The 20,734-nt window shown below is 41.1% G+C and overlaps 1 protein-coding gene across 1 annotated transcript in view; it reads left to right on the plus strand.

The window, feature by feature from the left end:
- The window catches only part of xylt1 (xylosyltransferase I), a 77,892-nt gene extending 57,977 nt beyond the window's left edge, over positions 1–19,915 (plus strand). The window contains 4 exon segments of the mRNA XM_013276695.3: positions 1,249–1,514; positions 5,945–6,143; positions 11,710–12,043; positions 16,211–19,915. Of these exon segments, the coding sequence (XP_013132149.2) occupies positions 1,249–1,514; positions 5,945–6,143; positions 11,710–12,043; positions 16,211–16,533 (1,122 nt within the window). The 3' untranslated portion in view covers positions 16,534–19,915.
- The last annotated feature ends 819 nt before the right edge of the window (positions 19,916–20,734 follow it).

Here is a 20,734-nt window from a genome sequence, read left to right on the forward strand (position 1 = left end):
GACGATTCCAGGCAGAGTGATTAATGCAAGAACTGATAAGGAAAAAGACAAATAATGGATAACTAAAGAAAAGCATGCAGATGTTTATAGGGTATAGCTTTGTGTCTAGTTCTTGCTTTTCTTTGTCTACTAATATTGACTGTAGTTACTATAATGAAGCTGTCTGGTACTGATGCCCTAAGTGACTTACAAGTCCAGTGATGCACCCAAAGTCCTTCCATCAATAGCAATTGCACCATAATGTGATTAACCTTTAGACATCTGTGTTATTGGCGTGCAGGTGGATTTGCTTGTTCTGCCTCACAAGTTTCAGTCTTTGTAGGATCATCTGCTGATGTGAAGTGACGTGCACAGGAGCAGCATGAGGTTTTCTACGGGTTTTATGTCAGTGTTTTTAGTGATTATTTGTCCATTAATTATATGCATTAATAAATAAGGTGTTAATATAACATGTTTTCTAGTTTCTTCTGTTCTTATAAGCAGCTGTGTGATTATTTTACACGTCAAAGTCTGTTTACAGGTCTGGAGTTGTAATAAACTACCGATCATGTGAAAACTGTTTTTATAAAGCTGTGTGACTCCAGGGGAAAAATATTTAAATTATGTCAATGTCAATAAAGAAAGGAATTTACCAGAATACTGTGTGGCAGCTTGAGGCCAATGACTTGAGGCTACATTAGCTGCTACAAGGATACGCAGTCAAATTTCCAGCCAACTGGCAGCAGAGCTTCATTGTGGGTAACATAAGCGCCAGAGCCGATGAGGAAGAAAAGACTATATTTGTGGTTTGACATTTTTGTCTGTGGTGATTTTGTGGTGTTAAATTAATGGGATAATCTTTTAAGCTCATCTAAACCCTCCAGTTTATCTTAACATCCCTTGTGGGGCAATGACCAGGAGGCTGGGAACCGCTAAAGTACAGGACACCATTTGTACTGTAAAAGAATGAAATAGAGAGATAGTCTGGGGAGAGAGTATATTTGATTTAATACATAATAATTAATTCACAAACCCATATGGTAATGATTTCCCTATTTTTATCTGCTACCTTCGCTCACTTTTATACTACCTCCTATCTAATTCTCTTTCCTGCCCACATGTCACTTCCTCACATATCTCACACATCGCATTTGTTCGGCTGACATCCTGGCGCACAACCATTTCTTAATCTTCTCCTTTTTTTCTTCTCTTTATCTCATCCGTCTTTGCTTTGCTCTCCCCCCACCTTCCTACGCTCTCTGCCTGCAGCAAACAGTGCGGCCCACCTTCTTTGCCAGGAAGTTCGAAGCCAGCGTTAACCAGGAGATAGTGAACCAGCTGGATGCCTACCTGTTTGGACCATTTCCCCAGGGGACGCCGGCATTGAACTCATACTGGGAGAACGTGTACGACGAGCCAGATGGCGTGGCCAGCCTGTCCGACACACAGCTAACGTACTACCACGCTTTCTCACGACTGGGCCTGGCCAGGGCTGCCGCCTCGCTGCAGGGGAACCCAAAGGATCACAGCTGCAGGTTAGTTTTGTGAAGATGTGCACAATACACAATCCCCACAAACGTCCATGTGTGCATGCAAATAGTTCTCAAGCCATTGATCCTCTGTCCAGCCACACCCACACGTGCTCATTATCATTATTATTACACCGCACCTGCACCTACATCCACAGGTGCACTCCAGCAAGCCATACACATAGTATTATACGAAACCACAACATAGAGTATACAAAAGCTTTTTGTTTGTCTGCTGATCACATAGATCACATGTCATGGAAATAAGATAACAATGAACAGTACCAGTCAGCAACTGGGAACTCTGGGTAATGCTATTCATTTTGTAACACAATATGACACTCAATTTATCCGTCAGATAATGACGCTATATAGGTCATAACATTGAAAGCTGGCCTTTATGCTAGGGTATAATTAGTGGAAATGCATGAATTCCAGAGTGCTGTTAACATACAGTGTGTGGTTAAATTAAAAGGGAAAACCACAGTATGCGTTCATATTTAACAGGCAAATGGAACATTTCAGCTTCATGTCTTTTAGTAGGATTTTTAATAGCATATGCTTTCATCAGTTTAGTTTATTTGCACAGTGATGAGACCTGTATGCAAAAGAGTAACAAATTCAGTATGTTAATGTGGAACAGAAAGGGGAAGCGTAAACTGCTAATTTGCGTACATGCAACACAAGGCCCCCATGCATCTCAGTGCATCCTGGAAACAAACGCCTACAACATCTTAATGATGTCAGCAAACATTAACACAGCTTGGCCCCGCATGACCAGGAAAAAAAAAACATAATAGAAAACAGCATGAAGGCAGGCTGTTTGAACAGCGTATGGTGGCAAACGGCGATATGATCTGCCGTAGCTTTTGTTGGGAGTCATCCAAGCTGCCAGTCTGTGTTTCCTCTCATGAAACTTTCAAAAATCATCAGGTGTCTTCGAAGGCAGTTTCACTTGCAGTTATAGAGTAAGTCAAGAAGGCAACACGAATGCCATTACCTCAGCTGGAGCGCGCTGCGTGTGAGCTGAGATAGTTTGCTCCTCACAAGCAAGTCCCCACTATAGCAAGGCGTCCGATACCCTGCTGCATTGTGGGTGTTCTGTGAAATCTAGTAGGTAAAGCCAGGCCGTGAAAGAAGGCATTGTTTCAAAGTCAAACTTCAAAACCATCTCGCGGCTGCAGCTGTTGTTATTCAAACACCGTGCATCTGTTAAAATAGAGAGCTGGAGCACGGGACAGGTGTGCATGTGTGTGTGTCTGCACGAACGAGAGAAATTAGAGGCTTCAAACACACAACTTATAACAGTTTCCAATCACTGAGAGGGCAGAGGTCATAGATTAAGAAAACAGAAAGAAATGCTTTAAATATCTGCATGTGTGTGTGTAGTGTGGGTTTGTTTGTGTTTAGGTAAGTGCCTCGTAATTGATGCTGTTAATGTGTCTGTTAACATACATGGTAAATGGACTGGTTCTCATATAGCGCTTTTCTACTCTATCTGAGCCCTCAAGGCGTTTTACACAACTTGGCTCATTCGCCCATTCATACAAGCACTTTTCTTTTTCTATGTTCTTTCTATGCAAGTGCTTTCTATCTAACACGCACACACATTAATAGTCCAATGGGTGCATTAGAGAGTAACTTGTGATTAGTATATATATTGCATGCAGACTGGAGGGATCAAACCACCAACCTTCTGATTAGCAGATGACATTAGCTGTCAAACCTTTTTCCGGCATGCCCCACTAGAGAAGACAAAAAAGTTTATACCCAACACCCCACAGTTTTTAGCAATCATTAACAATAACAAGGGATCCAGCTTGAAATTATACTTCAATAAAGGTCAGCACAATAGCGTCAGTAAAGTGTTTATTTTCCCTAAAATAAAAATGTATTCACTCAGCTTATTCAACTGCTTGTACCCGCATTTAAATAATTGATAGCTTAGAGAAAACGAGTGATTACGCTGGTATGTGGAGTTCTTTCTGGAATTACCAGTAGCACAATAGACGATTTTAATAAGCAGAAATTGCTGTTAAACAATCCTATGCATTTTTTTACAGTAACCTCTGGTGTGTTTTTTCCACAGTGAGTGACAGGATTAGAAAAAAGTAAACCTGGAAGCTTACCCAACATTAGCCCCAGGTTGTACCTTTCATGTATTAGCATTACATTAGAGGCATGACAACACCTCTACCTGGCTATCTTTGAAAAACACAGTATGTTTTTTAACCACGCTAAACCACTTTAAGGTAATCCCAGAATCCTCAGAGCACCTTTTCACCACTGGGAAGATATGTTTTTTAAATTAAATATGTCTGCTGCACAGTAAATACAAAAAATGTAACAAAGTCTTGAAGCTGTGTACCTGACGATATTAGAATATTGATAATCTGTGTGCATGTACAAAATTGTGTTAAATGCAAAACTGTGCATTTATCCAGAAATATTGAAAAAATATTCTTTGTTTAGCACATTAAATCTGTTAAATGTGTTATTATTTCACTTTTTATGTACTGATAACACATCAGAAAGGCAGGCTGGGGCTAAAGAACATATACATGATATGCTGTGTGAAATTCCATAGCGTCATAGGATGTCATAACTTAGTGCTTGGTCTCACAGTCCTCGCTTGTCTTTTGTGTTTTACGTCACAAAAGTGTTTCCAGCTGAATCGCTGGCTTGTGATTTTTGTAATTCCACCACTCTGTGGTTTATTAACGTAATAATTAAATACACAATGTGTGTGCTGGGACTCTGCAAGGCCTGCCTGGAGCTGTCCTGTTTAAGTTTTATTGATCTGTAATTTAGTTCGCGAGCTGAGTAATTAAAGCTGATCACGTTTTTGCTTAAAGCGAGCCCCAGCAAAGCTCACATTTGAAAATATATCTTTTTCAAGTGTCGGTGTGATGTCTCGAGCCTGCTCACATATGGTGTGCGTGTGTAAATGTGTTTGTGTGTGTGTGGCCACGTATTTTGCATGCATTTCAAATTCAGATGTGCTACCAACAGATGGATGGGTCAACTTCATTGTGAGACCTGAGCAGCAGAGAGAGAGAAAAAAGGACACAGAGAGTGATTTGGCTCTTTTAGCAGCCTGCTGTGACTCAATTGGAGAGATTGTGGAGTAAAAGCCTGAATGGAGCTTCTGTGCAGGCTACGCCCTTGCCCCCTTCTCTCTGCTTCTCACACTGGCAGCCACGTCTCTTTTGGAAAAGATGGGACAGAAAGCAGAATGAAGGAAGAAGAGCAATGAGGGGAAAGGAGGAAAAAGCAGGTGGGAAAATGTAGAAGAGGAGAAAAAGAGAAAGACTCGGGGAAAAGGCGCTGGAGTGGAGGGAGTGTGCAGTGCTATTCTTGTGAGTGTAAATATTTGCTGTTCTGCTTGTCAGGGTAGCATTTACCAGGACGGGTTGACTCCTGGTCCTTTACTGGAATACTGATGAGGCCATAGGCACAGGGGAGCAGGGAGAAACAGTGCGTGGATGTGCGTTTGTGTGTGTTAAGCTGTGCAACCGGGAAAAAAAAAAAAGGAGGAATAAAGAGGAGTTTAAGGAAGCAGAAGGATGAGATCTGGGCGAGAAGGACTCAGGACGTGTGCAGAGAGCAGCTGCAGCGTGCTCCCCAGCAGTGCCTGCCCTGGCCCCTTTTTTGTTTTTCCAGAAGTCACTCCGGCTGGGTGCCCTGAGGGCAGACCCTCTGTCACGTATGAAGCGACACACACAAATAAACAACAGACTAATCAGAGGGGCAAGACCTTTATTCAGCTTCAGCTGACTGGATGACCCAGTTCAACTTTGTTCAGCTGTCTTGTAATGCTTTAGTTGGGTTTTGTCCGTGTGTGTGTGCGTCTGTGACTAATCTGAATATGCTGCCAATGCAGCCCATGACTATTCTGTAATTTTCAGACCACTGTGATGCCGCCTGTCACGTGTCTTCTTAATGCCATCCCTTCCACTTCAGAGCACATGTTAAAGCAACCAGCACACTGTAGCACAAGAAACTTTGTTGTTTACTCAGAAGTTCTTAAGGGTACTTCAGCAGTTCATATCTGATCTGGGATCTACTGCCGCAGCAGTCATGAACCCACAAAGTGTGGACACAGCAACTCGCAAGCAGTGCGGTTTGGGAATTATCTGCCTAGTTGACACATGTCTTTTACCAATTGGATTTCTGTTAAAGGTCATTGAATTAATGTCTGCCGTGTCACACAATCACACAGCACATTGACTCCCCACTAACCTTCACAGCAAGCATTCATTAGCATCCAGCCACATTAGCATGTCCAAGGCCGGTTCCCCCCAGACCTTATCCACATGAATCTTGATATTCTCCTCTTCTTACAGTATCAGCTCTGAAAAGCAGCACCGTCAAGTAGGTAGGTCAGAAGGTATCGGGTTTGCTAATGGATTCTCATTTTCTCAACGCTCCATCAGGTATTTCCCCATGGGCCACCCAGTATCAGTGCATCTCTACTTCCAGTCAGACCAGTTCCAGGGCTATCTGGTCAAGCACCATGCTACTAACCTGGCAACAAGCAAGCTGGAGACCATGGAGACCTGGGTGGCACCCACAAAGAACTTCAAGTTAACCACTCCTCCTACGAGCACATTCAGCAGGTTGCAGTTCGCAGAGGTGAGTCAGCGTATTAGTCTGTGTGCCCTTGCATTCATTTTTAATTTGAATTCGCTTGTTTGGCGTGAGTCACAAAACAATCAGTCAGCCGCTGCCAGTGTCAGAAAACGAGTTCCATTAAAACTCTGAGCAGCACACAGCAAAAACACACTCCTCAGCATATAATTAGAGGTGAGATATACAGCTCATTGCCATGGTGACCTCATATATCGCCCTTGCCAAGACTCATAGCAGCGCATCTCCACACAATTAAACTGGTGCCTGTAATGGCCTTGTAAAATGTAAATTGATTGAATTCATCCCAGTTTACAGGGATGAGCGCTTCATGTGCTGCTTATTTGTTGTTTCCTAATAGAACGTCTTCTCACCTTCACACTGGAATGCTTCCCTTGATTGTCTTGTTATGTTAATGTGTGTTTCTGTTTACCACAACGCCTGTTTAGGATACAGCCACTCGGCTGTGATGTGACAGCCACAGAGTGTCTTTTTAAAAAGGACAAAATTAACTGAGTGAATGCAAATTGACCTTTTTCTCTGCTTTTATCGTGCAGAGCTTTAGTAGGAGGCAGAAATGTCAACAAATTTGCGAATTTGTTTGTGCCCGCGGACAATGCTTGTGCACCTGGATACACTTTGACCATGTTCGACCTTTTGCGGCGCTCTCAGTCTGAACACGAAGGGATGCAGACGCCCAGCCGACGTGTGGCTCCCTCTCGCTAAGCCCTGTTTGTCTGTCTAACCTATGAAACCGTGAGTGACAGAGAAGTGATGTGAGCTGTGGCTTTTATCTGAATGCTCAGCCTGAGAAAACATTCTCTGTCTAGCACTGTGTAGTGGCTGTCAGTCAATCAGTTTGTCCATCTGTCATTCAAAATACAAGAAGAAAACGACAGCACGGTGTAGCTGCAGCAGCGAACTGCCTTTTGTCAAATTTGTAGATATGGACCATTATACTATAGCTATATACTGGGGTTTGCTAGATAAACCATATGGTTGGCTTAACAATGGTTTCCTTGTCCTCCTTTGGATATAAAGAAAGACAGATATGTCTTTTCACTCCCCTGTTGCCGCCTTTATAGGCCTTTTTTACAGCACTTTAGTACAGGACCGCTTAAAACCTGCACATTAAAAACCAGTATTTCACCTCAAGTCAGATTTGACATTGAGAGGCATTTTAAGCTGTGCATTAATCCTACAGCACCATGACTAACTTTAACTGAAGATTACGTCCTCATTCCACCACAGTGTAGATAATTTATGTGGACATACATGGGAGGAAAAAAGTGTAATGCTTCTGACAAAGTGGATGCATTTTCAAGCATTTTAGCTTGAAACAGCTGGGGCCTTTCTTTGTGGAGCTCTTTCCATTCTCTCCATTACTCCCATTACGTCCCAAAGACATGTAGGTGTTTAGTTAGCTGATAGACTTTAAACTCAACGTAGATGTGAGTGGACGGATGTCTGTGTCACTCCTGCGATACACTGGCAACTTGTCCAGATGTCCACAGCAAGAAGGTGGACATCTGGTGTGGAGTTTGCATGTGCTTCCCTTGTTTGCGTGGGTTTCATCCGGCCTCATCCCACTCTGCTTTTTCTTCCACACATGAAATTTAGAAAATGATGTAACTACCTTAAAATTTACTGGACTGGTACATGGACTATTCTCACAATAACACAAATCATTTATTGTCCCATTCGTGTCAGATGTTTGCATTTTTCTTTTTTGGATAACGTCTAGAAACGTTTAGCTCCAGAAAAACATGTCCAAGGATAACTCCAATTTGTGCTTTTATAACAGAAATTGTCTTGTTTTCTACTCATTGCACCACTGTGCATGTTTATTAGCATCCATCCATCTTGCCTCGGTAGCGTAATGTGTGCCCCCGGAGAGTCCTCTGGTGCTGCTAGTAGAAACCTGTATTTGATTACGACTCCAAAAAGTGCCCCTAATAAGCCTGCGAATGAGGCCTCGAGGGGCATTTGTGCCCTATGTTTTTAAGCAGGGCCAGATGTAGAGTGGGACTGTCCATGACCTTGCTTGATAAAACTGACCAGACTTATTTAATGGAAGTGTCAAACTATAGGCGCCGACTGCCCGATGACGTGGAGAAAAGGTTTGCAGGGTTACTGGGTCACAGAGAAGAAATGGACTGTAGCTGGATTATGAGATAGAGTGTTTTATGTGTTCTATTAAGTCAGGTACAGAGCATGAAACGAGTAATACAGGTAATAATGGTGAACAATGAATTTGGAGAAAAGTAATAAGCGTGATGATATCCAGGTTATTATCACGTTTTTTTATTTTTGTTTTTTGTCATGTCAACAGCAGACGATAAATGAGGGCTAAATGTTTCAAACGTAGCAGAGGCTGTTAGTAATTGCTGGTTAAGAGCGGAAAATCTGTATAAATGGTCCAATTGGGTGGAAAGTGTGAGTGAACAGACTGGTAGAAAAATGTAGTAATTGGACAAAGAGCGTAGAGCCACAATGAGGTTGCCAGATCAGCATTTGTTCCACCTAAGCGTGTTCTTCTAAGTACAGCTATAAGCGAAAGAAGGTCGTGAGCCCCTGACTTGGTTAGCACTCATAAGCCTTGATTGAGTGTTGGTCTTAAGCCAAAGCTTGTAGGGTAGGAGCACCAGGGGACAGGTTGAGTGTGGAGGTCATCGTAAGCTATAGGCTGAAGTAGGCAGGAAGTTAATCCCTGTTCGACCTACTTTCATACTCGAAGGAAGAGTTTTCTGGTACTGGTTCCATCTCTTATCCACAGATATACCTTGAACTTCATCAACAGGAGAGAAATATTTTTAGTGGAAAACAATAATTGCAGTCTTTAAAACAAACTTTATGAATGTAGTTAAAATGTTCCAGCAAACTTTTGCTATTGTTAAAACAGTGCAATGTCTTTGCAAAAAGACCTCAAGTGTTCTGTATAAATAAACAGCAGATCAGTTTATACACCAATCAGTCACAACATTAAAACAAGCCTAATGTTAAGTAGTTCTGGCTTGTAGTGTGGTGTCTGGCCTCGGGATGTTGGCAAAGGATCGTCCGTGTTCCGGCACATCCAACTGGTGCTGTATTGGATTAATATCTGGGGAGTTTGAAGGCCGTGAGGCCTTTTTTGTGTTACTGAGCAGTTTTTGTGATGCGTTAGGGTGTATTTGTCCTCCTAGAAGAGTTTGTTTGGATTGCAAAACTGTTTTTGTGGGTGGTACGTGTTAAAGTTACATCTCAATACTATTTTTTTTTTTACACTTTTGTGGTAAAAATGGCCCTCTGTCCAGTATTTCTGTTGTAACCAGGATAGACCCTGACCTTTGGTCATGAGGCCAGACAGCAGTCAGGCAATTTGCCTGTTATTCTTATTAACTTATATGTCCTTCCACGCTATGTGTATGTTGGTACAGAAGTCTGTGGAATAGAGAAAGGAGACTGCCCACTCGTCTGGCCTGAAACGGCTTAGAAAAAATGCAACTTGGAATGCAGATGTGCATAATTTATATTGCGCATAGTAGATGCTTGTTGCTAAATAAACTGCAAGAACCAGAAGCAGGTCTCAGAGGGTTCCCCTCTAGGCACGTGAACACTGTCACAATCTTCTTCTTACAGCTCAGTTTAGACAGCCATCTGCAAGTTTTCTGGTAGTGGAAAACAGTGTTATTTCTCTCCAACTGCTCCTTTTCATTTCCTCCTGGGGCCTTGAAGGAGAGTGTTGCTAGCCATATGAGCGTTAGTGTGCATTAGCGAATCAGTATTGAAGAAAGTAATGAGCTACAGAGGTGCAGGACAAGAGAGCTGATTAGTAATTTAAGGGGCAAGGTCCAAGGGGCAGATATGGCAGAGGTCAGTCCAATAATTGAGAGGAAAGTGAGGTGTGTTTAATTGATGACAAAACACACACTGTTTCTGTGCGTGTCTCATTTATGCAAGTGGTGTCTATTTATACTGTACATGGTAATCGCAGTCCTCAGAGGACCTAATGCAGAGTCGATTCCAGTCAGGCATTGATCGTCCGGCTGGGTGAGGCTGTGTTAATCAGCTACTATTGTAAGGATGAGCGCTTCTTAAAGCCGCCATCCCTCTCACATTTCTGCAAACACCCTAGACATCTTTTATTGTCAGCGCCTGTGTGTGTGTGTGTGTGTGTGTGTGTGTGTGTGTGCCTCCCTCTCTATCACTCTGTCTCACAGTTTTGCAGTCTCTGCAACACACACATAAAATAATTTAGATGACTTTTTTTTAAGTTGACCACAGCAAAGATATTACACACAATTACTGTACTTGTGTTCCTGTTGTTATGATTTGTCTGTCTTACTGCTGGATCTCTTTTGTTCTTTCTTATTGCAGGATGTTTTGTAGCAGGACTTTTGGCAAAATATAAGTTAGAAAGACATAACCAATAACCTGCAAACATGTGTATTCTAAATGTTAATTATGTAAGCTTAGAGGACATTATAATCTTAAAGTGGCTCATTGTTCCATTGGCAGCCCTCCAGTGTTTTGCAGGCTGGCCGCTTCTGCAGCCAGAGGCACTGTATGTCTCCTAACTCGCCAAAGATATATTTGACTTACTGCTACTGTTTGTTAAATTTATTTATCTCAAAATTCACGCAAAGAATAGCACTTTCTCTGATTTTGTGGAAGCACTGAAACCCGGTTTTTATTGAGCTTTTCTCCCTAGATGCTTTTTTTATCCATCAAAAAGCTGCGGTTCCCTGTCTCTGCATGTAATCAGTGTTTTCCTCTATTTGAGTTTTTTTAAGTTATTTAGGGTCATCTCCACTGTTGTTTCTGTTTAAGACGAATACTGTTCACACTGGTGTTGGTGTTCACTGCCTTCTGATTTTGTCTTTGTGTGAAACGGGAGTGCGTTTGATTTTCACCCCTTGGAGATATCTTTTTTCCTTACATTTTCCTTAGCCTCATAGAGTCAGTCATAATAGCAAAACTGTAGCCAAATTTACTTAAAAGTGCTCGTCAGAACAATCAGACTTGTCAGCTTTTGCAGATTAAAATATTATGTAACAGATGTGTTGAGAGTCGGGCTGAAGTGCAGGGCTTTTAAATACAAAATGCATACTTAAGATGACCCCCTATGATAATATAGCTGAGATATCACTCAGCTAGTTGATTTATAGACAACAAGTTACAGAATTCAGTGGCCATTAAAATGAAATCTTTTGTTTTTCAAATATAGACTCATTCTGTAATTAGCTGTTTTCATCTGTGAGCAACAGTGATGGTGTGGCATTACTGCAAAACAGCACAGGAGCACTATGAAAGGGAGTTGGTTACCTCGCTGAGAAGTTGAAGGTGTGCAGCCTCACACCTGCAGTGAGAGGCTGCACATTACTCCCTGCAATATTTCAAACTGTCCAGAAAAGTTGAAAAAGGTTGTTGCCTTTTGCGTTTTTTATGAATAACAAACCATTTTCCCCCATTTAAATGTTTTTAATGTGTTGCAGCAGCTCCTGTGTGTTTATGCTGTTGTCTCTCTGCTTGTCTTTGTTCTCACCCCAGTCTATCACCAACTCACTTGCCTATTCTTTCTCTTCTGGGGCAGATTGGGACAGAATGGGATGCCAAAGAACGCATTTTCAGAAACTTTGGCGGCCTAATGGGTCCCATGGATGAGACGGTGGGGATGCAGAAGTGGGTTAAAGGGCCGAATGTCACCGTCACAGTTGTGTGGATCGACCCCACCAACGTCATCGCAGCCACTTATGACATTTTGATTGATGCAAGCGCCGAGTTTACCCACTATCGCCCACCGCTCAACCTGCCTCTGCGGCCCGGTGTGTGGAACATCCGCATCCTGCATCACTGGAGTCCTGTAGCGGAGATGCGCTTCCTCATTGCCCCATTGGCTTATAACAAACACCAGCCCATACGACAAGGTGAGAAAGAGATTCAAGTTGTCTCTGTGGTAGAAGGCTCATGTATAAGTAGCACTTGCCATTTGTTTCAGCTTTAGCATAACATAAAATTACTATTGATTGTGTTATTTGCAAAAGTAGCCTTACTAAGCGTATTGCACTGATGTGCTATTCGTCAACAAAAGATGACCATTCATCAAAAAGAATACAGAGGGTGTTTTTCTAAATGTCAAACATTTCTCTGCTTGTGGAGGTTTAGTGGAAGCTCTGCAATTACTGTATAGACCTTGAAAGTGCAATTCAATACAGCACCACAGTTTGTGATGCATATAATATTGAGTCTTTGTGAAACCGTGTCATAAAAAAGACTTGGGTAGTAATTTTGTGGTGTGTTTTCTGGGTTTTCTGTCATTATAGTGTCATACTTTTGGTCCTTTATGTTTCAAAGGGCATCTGTAGTTGCTTGGTGATGAACATTTTATGAAGTCGACATACCGAGTCTTAGAGAGCCCTAAAAGTCCAATTTTAGTCAGGAGTTTGGCTCTTTTCTCGAACCTCCTTACACTTGTTTATGCATCCGTGGAAGGCCAGAGGTGAAGAGACCAGAAGCAACATGTTCGTACCGAACAAAGCAGGCATCAGTCACAACAGATTGAGTCATACGCAGTACGACAGGCAGAATTGCTGTGGAAGTGGCTTGTAAAGGGACTTACACATGCGGAGCAATCACAGGCAGATTAAAGCAAGGTTAATAGCCACCCTTACATGAGATCTGCCAATTGGATGCGTGAAAGTGTAGATATCAGCTGATATAAGCTGGCACTAAGAATATGGTCCACAAAGCTCAAAAAAATAATAATAATCAAGCCGAACTGATGAGATCACTTTGATAAAAATCAACAATCTTCATGAATTTTCTTAAGTGTCCTTTTTTAAATTTCTGCAGTGATTCCCACATGTCAATATCAGCTCAAAGGACTGAATGGGATCAGTTTTATATTGCGCTCTTTACACAACACGTCACGTCTAAAAGAAGCGATTGCTGATTTAGGTGTTTCGAAATGTCTGCACAGGCACGCACACACAGCCTTGCATTTGCAGCGATGCCCTTTCTAATCAAGCCTCTGGGCCTCGGCAGACCCTGGTTATTTGTCATCAAGTCAACCCTAATAACCCAGCGAGCTGCTCATACATACTAAGCAGAGTGTTAAACAACAGTGCACTTAGCCCTCCGAAAACAGTGACACAATTAAATCAATCAGTCAGCATGGATAAGGGGCAGCACTGCATTCTTGTAATCCATAAGCAGCCAAGTTGCTTTGAAAGTCACATGAGAGCTGAGACGCCAGCTTTGGCATAATCATGTCTTTCACTGTTTAATAATTTCACTGAGCTTTTTAATGATAAAGGAGAACAGCACATGGCATTTTTTATTTTTCACCTGAATCTCTGTGGCACACTGGCTACAAGAATGAGATGAATATTAATAAAAAATGGTGATATTATAAATATCACTGTTAGATGTTTTTTTAAATCACTGTGCATTATGCAGTTATGTTTCTACTGATGTATGGATAGAAAGGGCTGCTGTGTGAGCTCAGTCTTTTTGTCCAAAACAAAGGGCCTTCTTACAGTTACATACTGAACCTCTGTTACAGGGCATCAAGAAATAGTAAATACCACAATTTAAGATATTTTGAATTTTGGATTGTTTTTCTTTCATTAAAGTAACATTGGAACATTCTATTTGTTGTATTTTTAACCTAAAATCTATTTAATATTTTTTCTAAATCTGCAGTTTCTGTTTCTATTTTTAAAAGCACTTATTTTAAGAGTCTATTATAAGTGAGACATGAAACAGAACAGCCGAAGCTATGTTAATGGTCAACACAGGTTTTTAGGGTTTTTTTTTAATACATTTAGCTTATTAAACCTTAAATATAGGATTAGGTAATAAAGTAACCATTGACTCCAGCTGTCAGGCAAGTGTAAGATAGTAAAAAGTAAAATATACAGTCAATGCAGTGAAGCAGAAATATTCAGTACGATACTAAGATTACACTTGCACTTGAATAAATGTGTCTAATATTGCAAGCCAACTAAACACATTAAGTTGGGCTAGGAGCTGAGAGAGCTCCCTCAGAAGGATCGAGCACTTATTAAACTCTGATTAGATACTTTAAAGCAGGGAACCATGACAATTTTGGCTTAAAGTAAATTATCCATGGACATCAAATAAAAGCTGCTTTAATTTTTCTGCTATAGCCGTACTTTGTAACTTTTACTGTAATTTTTAGTAGACTAAAGATTAATATAAAGATTGTGGTAAAGCTGACATTTTGATTCACTTCACTTACATTCTCATTTCGTCTTATACAACATTCAATTCAAATTAACTCCATTTTATTTATATAGCGCCAAATCACAACAACAGTCACCTCAAGGTGCTTTATATTATAAGGTAGACCCTACATACAGAGAAAAAACCCAACAATTGTATGACCCCCCATGAGCAAGCACTTTGGCGACAGTGGGAAGGAAAAACTCCCTTTTAACAGGAAGAAACCTCCGGCAGAACCAGGCTCAGGGAGGGGCGGGGCCATCTGTTGTGACCGGTTGGGGTGAGAGAAGGAAAACAGGATAAAGACATGCTGTGGAAGAGAGCCAGAGATTAATAACAAGTACGATTCAATACAGAGAGGTCTATTAACACATAGTGAGTGAGAAAGGTGACTGAAAAGGAAATACTCAATGCATCATGGGAATCCCCCAGCAGCCTACACCTATTGCAGCATAACTAAGGGAGGATTCAGGGTCACCTGGTCCAGCCCTAACTATATGCTTTAGCAAAAAGGAAAGTTTTAAGCCTAATCTTAAAAGTAGAGATAGTGTCTGTCTCTCGAATCCAAACTGGAAGCTGGTTCCACAGAAGAGGGCCCTAAAAACTGAAGGCTCTCCCTCCCATTCTACTTTTAAATACTCTAGAAACAACAAGTAGGCCTGCAGTGCGAGAGTGAAGTGCTCTAATGGGGTGATATGGTACTACAAGGTCATGTGTTTACATTGAGTCTGCTACAGAAAAACATGTCAGCTGTGAAACTGCAAGCAGAAATTCAGTGCATCTATATGCTGTAAATATGAAATATTAGTTAGTGTTGGATGTGGGGAGCGATGTGTGGCATCTCTTTAGCTTACTTTGGATCCGGACTTGTGCATTTAACTGATACATCACCCGAAGTGGCTGACGGGAAGTAAAGTTGAGTCTTTAAAATTTATAACGTAAGGCTACATAATTATTAGACCTGCTAAGTTAATAATGTTTGTGTTTAATTTATAGTTATTATGTAATAATCTTGTGTTTGTTTTTCTTGATGTGTGTTGTAATGTGTTCTTTGGTTATTAGCTATTTCATGAGTCCACATATAATTTATTGCCATGGCTGACATCAGGTTTCCCTCCTAAATGGTGTGCCAGTAAAACTTTACGATGTGGCCTTCCATGCGCAAAGAGAGTGAGCAGCAGACACATGCATATACAAAAACTCTACACAGATGCGTGACTTCATACTGCACGCTGCTGCCGCAAAGCAAGCTGGCATTGGTTGGCCACTGCCATGTCAGACTGCATCTTTCTGTCATCAGTGTGCAAAAAGTGCTGAAGTCTGCTAACATCTGGATGGGAGGAAGCTTGTGTTAGAAGGGATGGCTAGCACCCCAGTTAGAGTGCCAGTGAGGAATTTAAAGCTCCACTGGAGCTCAGGGTGGAGAGGGTGTTTTAAGGAGAAGTTCTGTCTATGTTTACCATCTTCCTTCAGAGCATAACCGTCATGGGAAGAAAGGATGACTTCATGTCTTGAATATTTCTCACTGTTTCCAGAAAGTCAGCACTGCAGTAGCCTAACAAACCACATCAAAAGAGAAGATTTAGAGGGTCCAGTTGCAAAAAAAAAAAAATCAATGCAAGCATCCAATTTACACTTTTAAGATAATAACAAAGAAAGTCACGTTCACTTCTTTGATATTGTACCTTTTTCCCTTTTCCCCCTTTTCTCCATGCTTACTGATCTCCCAACTTTTTCCCCCTTCTGCAATCCAGTCTGCATTTTTGACCACTGACTACCACCTTTTTTGCTCACTGTCTATAACTTCTTTGTCTGCTCTCTCTTTCTTGCTTCCCACAAACCTCCAGAGGATACTCTGAAGCTCCACAATGGGCCAGCTAAGAATAGCTACATGGAGCAGAGTTTCCACGGCCTCAACCCGGTGCTCAACATCCCTGTCAGTCTGAGTTACGTGGAGCAGGCCAAGAGGAACGCGGCCCTGACCGGCCCTGAGCTCGAGCGTTGGATAGACAGCCTGGTGGGCGAGTTGTGGGAGGCAGCCGACGTCTGTGCTGTGGGCCCTACGGCCTGTCCTGTCATGCAGGCGTGCCCCAAGAGCCCGTGGAGCTCCATGAGCCCAGACCCCAAATCTCAGCTGGGAGCACCTCGTGCCAATGGTCGCATCAGGTAGCAGCAAGGCCTCCAGCTGGACAGGAGGTCGTGGCACTGTTTATCTTTATTTATTTGAGGGGTTAGTTGCAGATGACAGGGGGGTGAGTGTTCTCCATCTCTCGCGGAAGATGTTGAAATCAAAAGAAAAAGTGGATTTTGGGGGGGACAGAAAGCGAAGGGGAACATTTTCCTCCCACAATATTCCTTTTTTAGGGGATTATGCTGGCTTTGCTATTTCAGTTTCTCTGTGTATTTATTTTTCTTCTCACGGCTGAGTTTTACTGTGATCAAACATTGCAATTTTCAAGCATTTATTTGGCTGCTGAGTGAATTATAAAGTCAGCTTTTAATGCCTCTCACAGGGCACATGGGTCAAGTGAGTGCGGGCTATCGACACTGCTAGCAGACCAGGTTCTGCTGCGATAAGGCCTTAGTATTAAGACATACACAAGAAGATAGCTGGGTACTGAATTAAATGTGCCTACTTAGAGGTTATGTCAGCACCAAAAAAACGACACAATATGTGAGTATTCACATATCCCCAGTTGAACAGATTATTTTGTGCCCACTCAAACATATCGTCAGTAAAAGCAAATTTCTCATTTTTAAGTTTCTTAAGTTTGTACATGAGTATAACAACTCAAAACTTAGTTCATATCAGTGCCTGATTAGATTGTTGAACGTTTTGTTGCTTGGCTAAATCTTCACCAGTCACATTTTGTTGTAAAACTGCAAAAAAAAGAGAAGAAAACAAGTACAGTCTCTTTCTCAGAGTAATTGGAGGCTAGGGGGTTCTATTAGGAATTTCATGTAGACATTTTAGTGTTAAAAATGTACTAAATTCATAAATGCTTCTTTTGACATAGTTGTACGATAGCATTTTGAGATTTAGCATTTCCACAGTGCAGAGTTTTCCACACAAACAAAACACCCAGCGGACAGAACGAGAGCTGTTCTTGAGCTAGAATTTTATTTTTGAACCAACTTGCCTCAAACTTGAAACAAAACTATGTCACATTAACCTTAAACGTATTGTCCTGGTTTTACGTGTTGCCTTCTTTTTCTTTATTCCGGTTATTTGAACACCACTTTATGTTGTACATAATTCTACACTACGTCTCAAAAATGGTGTGAATGGAGGGGGTGGGGGGGGAGGTCCATGAAGTCGCTATTTATTTATAAGTTTATATAAATACTGATATTTTTAGTCAGTGACTAAATAACTGCAACGCTGCCTTGGCAGCTCGATAAATATTTTTTTGTAAAGAAAGCTGCCTTTATTTACAAAGGCCAACACCCCAAACTTATACCGTACCTTTTTATGGCCCGCACCTATGTGTTAGTCAGTGTTGTCCTGTCTGAATAGATCTTCTTGTCTTGGGTTTCTCACGTGGCCGTTTGCCAAGTGCATCACAAGAGAAAGCCACTCTGACCTGTAAGGTAAGAGGTCAGCTGCCTAACAACCTCAGCAAAAAACAGAAAAGCTGAACAAAAGCAGTCTTCACTAGCGAACACACTGGACGTTGTTTGAAGGAGAAACTGTGCTTTTTTTGGTGTTTAATGGTCGCCGTCGGTTTCAGAATGGTTTGAGTGGTAGTGATCTTCATGCTGTGACGATAATGTACAATTTCAAGTGAATATCATATTGTATCTCTTGATTATAAAGTGACTAATTTATTGGATCGGGTCTGTCGCACCTTTGCAACCCTATTTACATTTAAAGTACTTTTTCTGTCATCAAGACAATCTCTGGACATTTGAGACAACCTAATTACACTAAGTATGCCACTGTACCACAATAAGAGGTGCGGTCACATATTTGTTTTACCTTGAAATAAGTTTCCTCTGAAGCCAATTAGGTTTTCAATCTGTGATTGTCAACATTGTTTAGTCATCACATGAGCTAAATGAGTGCTTTTGAACAGGCTAATTAACAGACATTACTGTTCATTAATGTCAAGTTCACCTTGCCTCTCTGTCAGATGTGTGTATTACGATTGCTATCTCTCCTTCCCTCTCAACTCTGCATCGTTTCCGGGGTTAGGTTGTAAAGGGCGGCTTTGTTTTCCACTTTCTAGTGCCATCATGCTCTGTACAATTACATCCCACAGTACATATTATGATGTAAGCTCAATGACCGTTTTGGAAAAAGTGAAATAATTCAATGTAACTAAATGTGAAAGTCCTATTTTGTAACAAAAATTAATAACAAATGAAGAGGATGTACATAGGTATTTTGTATCGAAATAATGTTTAAAGGGTATCGTACGTGTAAATACAGATGTGGTAAAATGACATTGAAATAATTGGACACAAATAGTGAATTGATGGTGTTTATTGATCAAAGTACATAACCTGTTTCAGTGTTTTTGGACAGCTGTGACAACGACCTTGTCCTATTTGCCTCTCAGAGAAAATCACATGCCAGATTGTTGTTGTTCTTACTGGAATGTATTGTTGAGCAACTGTTGCACAAATTTCTCTGACTGACGTTTCCCCGTCGTTCTGATTTTTTTGTTTAGTTTTTTCGGGGAGGCTCTGTGTGCCTTAGCTGACTTTTAGAACCTTCTCTGTCCATTGAAATAAAATCCTTATTTTGCTGTTTGTTTTGAACTTATGTTAAGAATACCATGAGTCTGTCAAGTGATTCACTGGTACTGCAACACCAAAATGATGTCTGCTGTTGTATATATCATCAGGCCTTCTGTCATTATCAGCTTTTACTTCTTCCCTTTCAGGGATTTGTTTTGTTGTACTTGACTTGCTTGTTTTACTTTTTCTCCAACTGCTTTTTGGAAATAAAATTCTATGGAAAAACAACTCACGGCTCTGTGCTGCTGCAGTAATATATACTATGGAGAATATGGAGGCTGATAACAAAACACTAAAACGCATGTTCACACTGTTACTGTATTGTTGCTCATTTAATAGTGTACTTTTGCAGCTCCGGTCTGTTTCATTGGAAATGCAAGGACTTTACAGGATATTATTATCCCCATTCAGCAGTTTAATTTTATTTTAATGTTTATTTATGCGGTTTTAATGTTGTTTGTCAGAATACTAGTCTTTACAACTGAGACACACCAATCAACATGTGATTTAAATTGACATTAAAACTGCACTTGTTGAAAGATTAATATTGTTAATGACTGTGTAAGGTGAAATCAAGCGTTTACAGAGAATTACAAGTATCTGATATTTCCTCTCAACTCTGGAACATGTTTTAGTGTCTTTCAGCTCAGTGTTTGGGTTATGCAGCTTTACCGTTTTGGTTAAGCCATGTCATCTCTCACCAACACTGCTGCCATCATAGACTGTATGTAAAAGATGGTCATTCTCATGTAACTTCATCTTCCTGTTTTGTGTTTTGAAGTTTCAATTACAGCATTTTGACTACCCCACGTTGGGTTTTTGTTTGTTTGTTTGACCCAGGAGTGATCATATTTGGCCAAGAGGGGAGGGTGGCAAATTATGTACCAACATAAGCAAACTCCAAGAATTAAAATCCAAAAATGTCATTATGTTGCAAGCTCCCGTTTAATGACGCCACTCTCCCAAATTTCCCCTTCTGGGACAATTAAAGGATTATTCTATTAGTGGAGTGACCAACAGTGTTGGGATTTTTACTCAGAAACGTGTATTATTTCACTTAATTACTAACTTACTTACTACTCGTTACACTAGTACTACTACTACTTTAGTATGTCCTGAGATGTGGTTTCACATACTTAACAGTATAAACCTAGGCTGCAGGCCTCCCACTGATATGAAAAACTACTGTAATGAAGAGCGCACTCACAGCATGTTTCTTTCAGTTTTTTACTTTTCAGTGCAAAGCTGACAGCAGCCTAACAAGCACAGCAATTAAAACAGCTATTCCACTTCAGAAATAGGTACAGGAAGGGGTTAACCAGAATGATCCAGAAAGGTGTTCCATCTATTTAATTCAATTCTATTTATACAGCGCCAAATCACAACAACAGTAGCCTCAAGGTGCTTTATATTATAAGGTAGACCCTACAATAATACATACAGAGAAAATCCCAACAATCATATGATCCCATATGAGCAAGCACTTTGGCGACAGTGCGAAGGAAAACCTCCCTTTAAACAGGAAGAAACCTCTGGCAGAACCAGGCTCAGGAAGGGGCGGGGCCATCTGCCGTGATCAGTTGGGGTGAGAGAAGGAAGGCAGGATAACAGACATGCTGTGGAATCTC

The sequence above is a fragment of the Oreochromis niloticus genome, linkage group LG6 (assembly GCF_001858045.2).
Source record: "Oreochromis niloticus isolate F11D_XX linkage group LG6, O_niloticus_UMD_NMBU, whole genome shotgun sequence".
Classification (NCBI taxonomy): Eukaryota; Metazoa; Chordata; class Actinopteri; order Cichliformes; family Cichlidae; genus Oreochromis; species Oreochromis niloticus.